At 43.3% G+C, this 10,368-nt stretch overlaps 1 protein-coding gene across 2 annotated transcripts in view; it reads left to right on the top strand.

Moving 5' to 3' along the window:
* The window catches only part of Vit (vitrin), a 116,631-nt gene that overhangs the window by 27,514 nt on the left and 78,749 nt on the right, over positions 1–10,368 (top strand). For both annotated transcript variants that reach the window (XM_050163541.1, XM_050163540.1), the window contains exon 3: positions 9,927–9,992. In XM_050163541.1, the coding sequence (XP_050019498.1) occupies positions 9,927–9,992 (66 nt within the window). The remainder of the gene's footprint in view (positions 1–9,926; positions 9,993–10,368) is intronic.

Below are 10,368 nucleotides of genomic sequence, written 5' to 3'. Positions count from 1 at the left end.
AAAAAAAAAAAAAAAAAAAAAACAAAAAAAAAAAAAAAAAAAAAAAAAAAAAAAAGGTCGTTAGACATGACCCTGAAAGCTCAGGCAACAGAAGCAAAACTGACAAATGAGGTCACCTCAGACAACTTCTGCACAGCGTGGGGAGTAATCAATAGAGTGCAGAGACAGCCTGTGGGGGGAGAAAGAATATTTGCAAGCCTTATATCTGATGACGGGTTAATATTAATATTATAGAGGATCTCAAAGATGTAAATAACAAGAAAATAATCTAATTTTAAAGATAGACCAAAACAGATATTTCTTGGAAGGACATAGACAAATAGCTAGCAAATAGATGTATTTTTTTTTTGAAAGTTGAGCATCACTAATCATTAGGTAAATATAAATCAAAGCCACCATGGTACATCACTTTATATCTTTTGAATGGCCTTTATCAGATGGGTGCAATCTCATGAGTTGATGAACATTTGAAAAAGAGGCAGTCCTTTGTCATCTGAGTGGGGTGTGTGTGTGTGTGTGTGCACGCGCGTGCATGTTTGTGTGTGTGTGTGTGTGTGTGTGTATTACACTGCTAAGGACCTTCCTCCCTTCCTTGTTAGCTTCCCCTTCTCCCTCATCCTCTATATCTTGTCTTTGTCTCTTATTCCTTGCTTTTGTCTCTCTGGGGCAAATACATTTCCTTTGTGCTGAGAGCTAGCTTGGTCTTGGAGCGTCCTAAGTCAATTTGGGTCCCTTCGGCGGGTGTATAAAATTGTACGTTCATGATGGCATTCATTATAAAAAGTGGTATGGAGGTTCCGCAAAAAATTAAAAATAAAACTGCCCTGTGATTTTACAACCTTTCTTCTGGGTACATATCCAAAAGAAACAGAATCAGCGTGCTCCAAGACATTTGCACTTCCGTGTTTATGACTGCACTGTTCACAAGAGCCCAAGCATGGACTCGGCCCATGTGTCCACTGATGGATGGGTGGGAACATTAAAGGAGAACAGGTCGGGAGAAAACAGGAGCCAGACGGTGAGCAGGCACTGTGAAAAGCTGTCTTTCTGGACATGTTGTTAAACCCACAGCCGCTCTGGTTATGTGCATAAGACCTGAACAAGGTCAAGCCAGCCAAATTTCCAGCATAGGTTTGTCAGCCGGCTCCTTCACCCTCTGAGTCATCTCTCCAGCCTTCTCTCCTTTTTTATTCAGGCAGAATCTCATGCTGAGCCCAGAACTCCCTGATTCAGCTAATCTACTTAGACAGTTTGCCCAGGGGATCCTCTGTTGCTGTCTCCCCAGTAACGGGGTTACAGACAGCACCACACTTGCCCAGTTTTTGGTAGAATGTGGAGATCTGAACTCCAGACATGGCACCTATGTAGAAAATGCTTTACCACTAACCCATCTTCAGAGCCCAGATGTCTTTCTACATCTGGCCTCTTTCAGTTAGGGTAATGTCTCCACACCCTACACTTTGGGTGCAGGACAGAGAAATTAATCTCTAAATAACCCAGATACTTCCTCCTTGCTGGCTAGCTTTCATAGTGCCAGAGATATTGTGCCAGTTTGGGGAAGAAAAATGTCATAGTCTTACCCAACACTGTATCATGATACTACACCGCCAACATGCAAGGCAAGATTACACACTGGTGTAAAAGTGTGTACTGTCGTGGGGTAATCAACTTCTCTCTGATTGGCGTTGTGTCCTGTTCCAGAGGAAGGAATTCATGCCTGGTGCTGTAAACCTGGTCAAAAGTCCATGGCTGAAGAGGTCACAGGCCCTAGGGCAGAACTTACCACAGTTAGTTAAAAGATGATGCTTTGTTTATAATCGTAGACCTAAGCTGTTCTCAACCTTTGTCAGAAAACCTTTGTGCAGTGGGTAGTACTCAATCCCCAGGACCCACAGCTGGAAGTAGAGAATCCACTCACACAAATTCTCCTATGAGCTCCACATAGTACTAACTTGTATGCAAGTGTGCCCTTCCCTCTACACAGAGAGAGAGAGAGAGAGAGAGAGAGAGAGAGAGACAGAGACAGAGACAGAGACAGAGACAGAGAGAGAGACAGAGAACTGTAATTTTTTTTAAAGTGGAGAACAACCAAGGAAGGAAGATACCTAACATAAACTTAAAACCTCCACATACATGTATATATACCTGCACATGCACACACATGTGCATCCACACACATGAAAACAGGCATACACAGGCACAGAGAGAGAGAGAGAGAGAGAGAGAGAGAGAGAGAGAGAGAAATGATGCTGTATGAACTCACATAGAAAACCTAAAAAGTCAAAGAAGAAGAGAGTAGAGGATTGTTGCATGGGTCTGGGGAATAAAAGCCATGAGGAGGTGTCATTCTTGGTGAGATTGGTAAATTCTGGGATTTTTTTTCTGCATGCCATAGTGACCAGTTCCTGGTACTGTATTGTTCCAAAAGGATAGATCTGAAACATTCTCACAGTACAAATTTAAAAAAGAAAAAGAAGAATTAGGTATGTAAATGAAGTGATAGATACAACAATTACCATGACTAATCATTTACACAGCACACCAAGATCAGTGCATCAGATTGAGTGAGTGGTTGAGTGCTACAATTTTTATTAGTCATGATTTACTAGAACCAGGGGAGGGAATAGTAAATACGTCCATTATTGAAAAAAAGAGAAGGATATTACTGCCCCTGAGCTCCTCTGAGTCTTCAGGTGTCTTCATCCGCAGCATCTCCTTCTGCTCACTGGTCAGGGCCATTTCCTACGTCTTCCTAGCACTCCGACCTCCCCCACTTCACCCCTAACTGGGTATCAGGACAGCCTCCCACCCCCAAACCCTTAGTCCTCCCTCACTTTCCACCATGCCCTGCTGGTCTCCATGATGTTTATTCTTATTCATTTGCTTTGCTTTGAGAGAGGGTCTCACGACCACTTTGGGGACTGGAGGTGTGAGCCGCCACACATGGCTACGGAAGTTCATTTCCCAGGACCATCCTCTTGACTTAAGCTCCTTGGCGTTTCTCCTTTCCCTGTAGCATGGAGTCTTGGGTCTTGAAGGTTTTGGGGATGAGGCCCTTGTGGTCCTTCCTGCTTCCATCTCTCACCACAGCTTTTACCTTGAACGTCCTGGAGGATAGCAGCATTTCTCATCCCCAGGCCTTTGAAGATGCTGTTCCCATTCTTGGAATTCGCTGACCCTCACTCCCACACTCAAAATCCTCATTTGGTCCTCCAAGAAGTTTCACTGCGAAACCCAGTCTCAATAAGATGGGTTCATCTACCTTGGTGGCCTATTTATTTTCTTCTTCATTCTTTTGGTGGCCCATCTTTATTCCCATTAGAGCTGCACCTTTGACCTTTCGGCATTCTGCCTCAAGCAATCATCCTTGAGACAGGAGCAGTCTTTCCCTGATGCTCCACAATACCATAGCCATTCAACATCACAGTAATCCAGCAAAGGATTGTCCTTAGGGATGCTGAATTCTGAAGGCATCAAAGCCATCCAACAATACTACCAAACTCCCGAAATTAACACCAGTTATTGAGTGTTAGAGTGGCATTTCCTTTTCTAAGATTTATTTTTATTACTTTTATTATGTGTACCATGTCTTGGAGGTCTGTGTAGAGGTATATGCACATGAATTCAAGTACCCACAGAGGTGCCAGGTCCCCCTGAAGCTGCAGTTACAGGGATTGTTGTAAGCTGTCTGAACTCAGGTCCTCAGGAAGAGCAGTAAGTGCTCATAACCACTGAGCCATCTCTCCAGCTCTATATGTATATCCTTAAGTGTACTACAGAATTGTGTGCTACTCAGTGTCTTAGGAGCTCCAAGTAAAGCCAACATTTCTACTGGAGGGGGGCAAATTCAAAAGACTAAGACTCTTTCTTGCTACCACACCTGCTTTTTGGTTCCAACCTCAGATTTGGCCAAGGTGTTAACTTTGACCTGGGTTTCATTCCCTGAAACAAAGGGCAAGGGATGAATTCCAAAGGCCCCCCTAGGTGTACCATTGCATGATTTGAAGCCTGCCTTGATATTGCACAAAATTATAGAAAATAAATCCCTGTGTTTGCTGTGAAACTCTGACTTATTTCATGCACCCTAAGGCTCCAATGAGTAAATATACCACAAGTCAAACATTAGGGAACTTGAATGACTTTAAGATGGTCTGTTTTATAGATAAAGTTTCAGAAAGGTGCTGTGGACACTAACTGGATGGAGAGCCTAAAAGATCTAACAAGAAATTTCTGTGCAAAAAAAAAAAAAAGAGCTGTTTCTATGCAAAAATAAGGCATTTCTGTGAAAGTTCCAGGCACCTAGGTGCTTCCTGACTTGCTTATTGATGAGATAGCCTGACATTTTATGTCTTCCCGGGAAATTAGATTATAATTCATAACTTACTAGAAAACACAGACACAGACTAATTATGCCAATAACTTTAGAATGAACTTTCATTGTAAGTCCATATGACTATAATATGACCAAATTAAAAATAATTGAATGATAAAGTCTGTTTTTAATTGTAAAAGAGACACACGTTGTATGAAATTTGTGTTTGTACATGTAAGTGATCTGATACAGTCGGGAGAAATGCAGAACACAGAATATACATATAGAGATATAAATCGTGATTTCATCGTTATTAACATGCTGGCGTATTGTTCCCAGTCTCTTTCCTCTGCCTCTATTTTTTTTTAAATTTATTTATTTCTTTATTAATTAATTAAAGATTTCTGTCTCTTCTCCACCACTGCCTCCCCTTTCCCTCCCCCTCTCCCAATCAAGTCCCCCTCCCAGGTCTAGTAAGGTGAGCATCCAAACTGCCTAGGCTCCCACAAAACCAATAGGTGCAGTAGGATCAAAAACCCATTGCCATTGTTCTTGGGGTCTCAGTAGTCCTCATTGTCCGCTATGTTCAGCGAGACCGGTTTTAACCCGGGCTTTTTCAGACCCAGGCCAGCTGGCCTTGGTGAGTTCCCGATAGAACATCCCCATTGTCTCAGTGTGTGGGTGCACCCCTCGCGGTCCTGAGTTCCTTGCTGGTGCTCTCTCTCCTTGTGCTCCTGATTTGGACCACTGTCGAAATCGTGGCTCACATTCGAGCTGCGCACTTCTCAGCTGATTCAGTCACCCCCTGCACATCATTTGTAACCAGTACTTACACATTTCCGATTGCTGGGACGTTTCCAACGTTCTGTTCTTTCCAGATAGCCCTTAGAAATGCTCTAATGAGAATCTTTACATAAATCTCTGTCTGTATCAAAGAAGGTAACTTGAGATATAGTCCCAAGAGGGCAGTTTCTATGTCAGAGGAGATCATTTCCAAGGCTCTTGAAACCTATTATCAAACTGCTTTCCTGTACGGTTCCGCCTGCACCGACAGAGCACAGGAATTCGCTAACCCCAGGTCCCCGCCAGGATTAAGTGTAATTTTGTGTTCTGTGCACAGGGACATGACACAGAAATGCAGCCTCTCCTCTTCTTTTAGCCTGAATTTTAAACCCTCGATGAAATTCCATGTTCTTTCCAGTTTAGCCTTTTGTGTTTTCTCTATTTATAAATTATTGGTACGATCAGTTTTTTAAAATCGAGTTTTAAAACAATTGTTCTTCCGGTGCCTTAATTTTGGTTAGTTTGCGCTCACACCGGTGAGGAAGAGAGAGCAGGAAGTAGCAGAACTTTTTAAATTAGAAAACATAATTTTAATATTTAACTTCCTTGAGATTTCAAGAGCTACTAAAAGAAAGAGAAACAGGTTTAGGGTTTCCAAAAAAAAACAGAACACTGAGGGGCATCGCTTTGTGGTTGCTTCAGAACTTTTTATTCTTGCCTCAATTTCCTCCGGGTTTTTAGACAGGAATGGTCTCTGTGGGTAGGTAACTAAAAGTACTATTTGAAAAGCCTTGGTTTGCAGATCTGTCTACTTCTTTACATAGGCCTGTGTGGATGTCAGAGGGTGCTAGCCTTCCCTCTATGGCCCTTGTGGGGGTTTCTTGTTTGTTTGTTTTTTGTTTGTTTGTTTGTTTTTGAGACAGGGTCGCTCACTGAATTTGCACCTCTGTGATTGGCTAGGTGCTAGCCAATGAGCTCCAGAGATCTTTCAGTCTCCGCCTCCAAGTGCTGGTGCTAGAGATTCAAACCCCTGTACCAGTCTTTTACATGGATGCTCAAGACCCAAACTCCTCAGGTCTGCGTGTTTGTGCAGACGGCCCAACTCATCTCCCCAGCCTCCCAGCGTGCTACTTAAAACATAGCAAGAGATAGCTTGCAAACAGGAAAGGAAACGTGCCCCTAGAGATGGAGCGTGTACGGACTGCACTGAACAGCCCCTCCCTGGAGGTCGGGATTCCAAAGTGTTTTAACCAAAAGCCCATATACTGAGGGGAAGGCAAGGAAAGGCTTGTGTGCACGGGACAGTAAGAACTTTGTTAACCTCTGTTGGTAAACCCGAACAACCATGCTTGTACTCACTCATTCTTGGGTCTTGGGTGACTAAACAAGTATTGGGGTGGTCTTGATGAAATATTTATGGTCCTAATGACACCAAGACTTCTAAAGACTTCCCAGTGAGCCACAGGCCCCCGTGGCTAGTATTTAGCTTTCCCAAGAATTAGCCCTCAAATTTATTTCACTTCATGCCTTCAACTTCACTATTTGTTTGTTAGCTTCTTTGTTTGTGTTTATATGCTTAGTACATCCTTTACAAAATGTTCTCAGATTCTGCCTGTTTCTTTCTGCATAGAAGATGAAAGAGGGAGCTTTATGCAGAACTAAGTGATACACAGGCAACTTTAAAATCAGACCGCCAGGAAACTCGCACACGCCCAACCCCCAGAAGTAAATAACACCTCAAAAATGGCAGCCTTCATGCTTCTCGGCTGCCTTTTCTGCTCTCATTCAGGTCTCCTGCCTGTCTCTGCTGCTGGATGGCCAAACAGGCAACTGCCCACACTTCAGCTAGCGCTAAGAGCCAGTCGCACAGGCTAACATGGGAGCTGTGTCATCGGCACCGGTTACAGTGTTTTAGCGAGTTCAGGCTGCTGTAGCCAACTGTCATAGAGTAGTAGCCTACAAAAGCTGGACGCTAATCTGTCGAGTTTCTAGAAGCTGGGAAGGCCAAGATAAAGACACCAGCAGTTGACACCCCTTTCTGTGATGGGTGGATCTAAACAGCTGAGACCGCTTTTGTAAAGGCCCTAATTCCATTCCTTTTAAATTTTTATTTCTCGTGTGTACGATACACGTGTATGGACGTGTGACTTGTGTGTGAGCGAGTGCAGGCGTGCCACAGTGCACTTGTAGAGGTCCAGGCACAACTTTGAAGATGGGTTTTGTTTGAGACAGGGTCTCTTGGCTGCTTGCTCTTGCATACATACTACAGGCTAGCTGGGCACGGAGCTTCTGGGAGAGTCTTCTGACTCCTCCCATCTTACCATAGCAACAAGGGTCCATGGGATTGCAGATTTAAGTTACTGTGTCTAGCTTTACTTGGGTTCTGTACATTGAAACTTAGGTGTTTTACCCATGGAACCATCTCTGCGGCCCCATTAATTCATGACAGGGCTATCTGCATCTTCATCCCCTCCCAGAGGCTTTGCTTTTAATACCATACCCTTAAGGGTTAAAATTTCAATATAACAGTTTTAAGGGGGCACAGTCGTACTGTAGCAGCGACTGTATAATTTTCTCAAGCACTTGGTGATGTTACTACCCTTTCCTTCAAAACTAGCTACCAATTTAAGGGTCCTCTTGTACCTGAATTGAATATATCTTTGTCTATTGAGAGGGGAGGGAGAGGGACAGGAAGAGGGAGAGAGGGAGGGAGGGAGGGAGGGAGGGGAGAGAGAAAGAGAGGGAGGGAGGGAGAGAGAGAGGGAGGGAGGGAGGGAGAGAGAGAGAGAGAGAGAGAGAGAGAGAGAGAGAGAGAGAGAGGGAGAGAGAGAGGTTATTTTGTGTGTTTTTTTAGACAGAGCCTCACTATGTAGCCTAGAACTTGTGATCCTCCTGCCTCAGCCTCCTGAGTGCTGATATAACAGGTGTGTCCCCAATCTGGATTCAAGTGCCTGCTTAGATTGTTGTGTTTTTCTGTGCTCACTTCCAGAGCCCCAACTCTATCCAGAAAGCAAGTCATCTCCAAATGTAGCTACAGTGAGGGTGAGCTAAAAGTGTACTTTCCTGGAGTGTGTGAGATGAAGGGGTGCCTGGTAATATGGAGGTGCCTGGAGATATGGTGGGGTACCTGGTGAGATGGGGGTGCCTGGTGAGATGGGGTGGCTGGTGAGATGGGGGTGCCTGGTGAAGGAAGGAGCATGGAGGATTTAATGGCATTTTTGAAAGCAAGGAACTGCTTTTCTGGCTACAACACTAAGTGAACTTGTAGAAATGGAGAAGTGGATGTTTTCATACATCACTAATAAAAAATACTATGAAAAATTGTTATAGTATATACCAAAATTTTAAGTGGATGTAAATTTCAAACAAAAATTCTATTTAGAAATTTGTTTTAATGAAATAATGAGAGATCTATGCCAAGATGAAGCTGTTTACATTAAATGGAGGATCAGTTAAGTTGCAATACATGCATATAATGCAATACTCTGCAGACAGTTAAAATGATTGTGGGAGCCAGGTGGTGGTGACATACGCTTTTAATCCCAACACTCAGGAGGCAGAGGCAGGCAGATCTCTGTGAGTACGAGATAGGCCTGGTCTACAAGACCTAGTTCCAGGACAGGCCCCAAAGCTACAGAGAAACCCTGTCTTGAAAAACAAAACAAACAAAAAGATTGTGGTAAGAACATTTAATGACAAGGAAAATGTGTATATATGTGTGTGTTCATGGTGTGTGCATATATGTATATATATATATATATATGTTGAAATAATTTGTAAATGGTATGAGAAAGATTAAATGTTTTAGTACTTATATAAATGTATGCAAAAATGCATGCATACAAAAAAAACAAACTTCTGAGTTCATCCATATCCTCTTTATTGCTTGTTGCGTTTTTCTAGAAGGATCATGCATCACTTTTGCAATAAGAAAGTCAACATTATTTTCTATTTATCATTATTTTTTTAAAGTTAAAGGCTCAGGTTTATTCTGTATACTTGAAAAAGAGCCAGGAAATGTGGCTTTAAGTTCTTCGGTCCCCTGCTTCACTGGTTACAGAACCCATGAAGTCAGGCAGTGTCTAAATGCTGCTTTTGAGGCTCTGGTTCTGGTTCTGAGGCAAGTACAGGACCGGAGCTGCTAGATCACAACACCAGTCGTCCATCCTCAGATCTGATAGTCTCTCCTTCTCCCTCCTTCCTGTTCCTTCTCCAGTGTCTTCCTTTCAAGACATCCTCTGCTAAGGCTGTTTATAGGTCTCTGTTCAGCCTTCCTGTAGTCATTCTTACACACACACACACACACACACACACACACACACACACAAGCCATGCATGCACACATTCACACACACATGCCATGCATGCACAAGTTCACACATGCACACACGCACACAGATGCATCCACACACATGCTTTGTTCTGAGTGTGTAGCTCTATGGACTTGACAAACTGGACACTTGGAAGCCCACTGTGGACCCGAGGAATGGTCACAGGAAAAGGGTGGGTGCTCACCCTACACCCAGCTTTCGTTCCTGGGACCAGGCCCCATACACAGTCTCTGCTTTGGAAAAGGAGCTGCAGCCCTGGTGCGTTGAAATGAAAAGGCGGCAGATGTGGCAGATACCAAGGAGGTTTTCCGGAAAGGCCTTTCAACAGGACTAAGACACTCTACCAACTGGATCTCTTACTTTTCCTAATACAAGAAAAGATTCATTTCATCAGTGAAAACGCCTCAATGTATCTCAAATATGGGAGAAGGTAAAGAAAACAGTGCTCAAAGGGAAATGATACTAATTAGGTTCATTTTGTCTTTATTTTCATCACGTAGTTTTGCTGCTAACTGGAATACATTCAAATAAAGGCATGGCAAAGAAGACCAAGAAGCCCAAATTCGGTGAGTAAAATCCAAGTCCCTTTGTGGCACAGGCTGTGTGCCCCATGCGGAGAGTGGGCTCGCTTACATTACAACAGTGGTTCTCAACCTTCCTAACGCCGTGACCCTTTAATACAGTTCCTCATGGTGTGCTGACCCCCAATCATAAAATTATTTCATTGCTACTTCATAACTGTAATTGGCTACTGTTATGAATCATAATGTAAATATCTGGTATGCGGGGTATCTGATCTGTGACCCCTGTGAAAGGGTCATTTGACCCCCAAAGGAGTTGTGACCCACAGGTTGAGAACCATTACATTAACATCTGTGAATCGCAATGTTTGCTGTTGGCCAAGGTTTTTCTATCTATGTCAGTTGCTTTACATTTAAACGG

Source organism: Alexandromys fortis, unplaced genomic scaffold (assembly GCF_014885135.2).
Source record: "Alexandromys fortis isolate MF-2015 unplaced genomic scaffold, M_Fortis_MF-2015_v1.1 scaffold_136, whole genome shotgun sequence".
Lineage (NCBI taxonomy): Eukaryota > Metazoa > Chordata > Mammalia > Rodentia > Cricetidae > Alexandromys > Alexandromys fortis.
The sequence above is the reverse complement of the archived record's forward strand: the minus strand, read 5'-3'. Positions and strand labels throughout refer to the sequence as shown.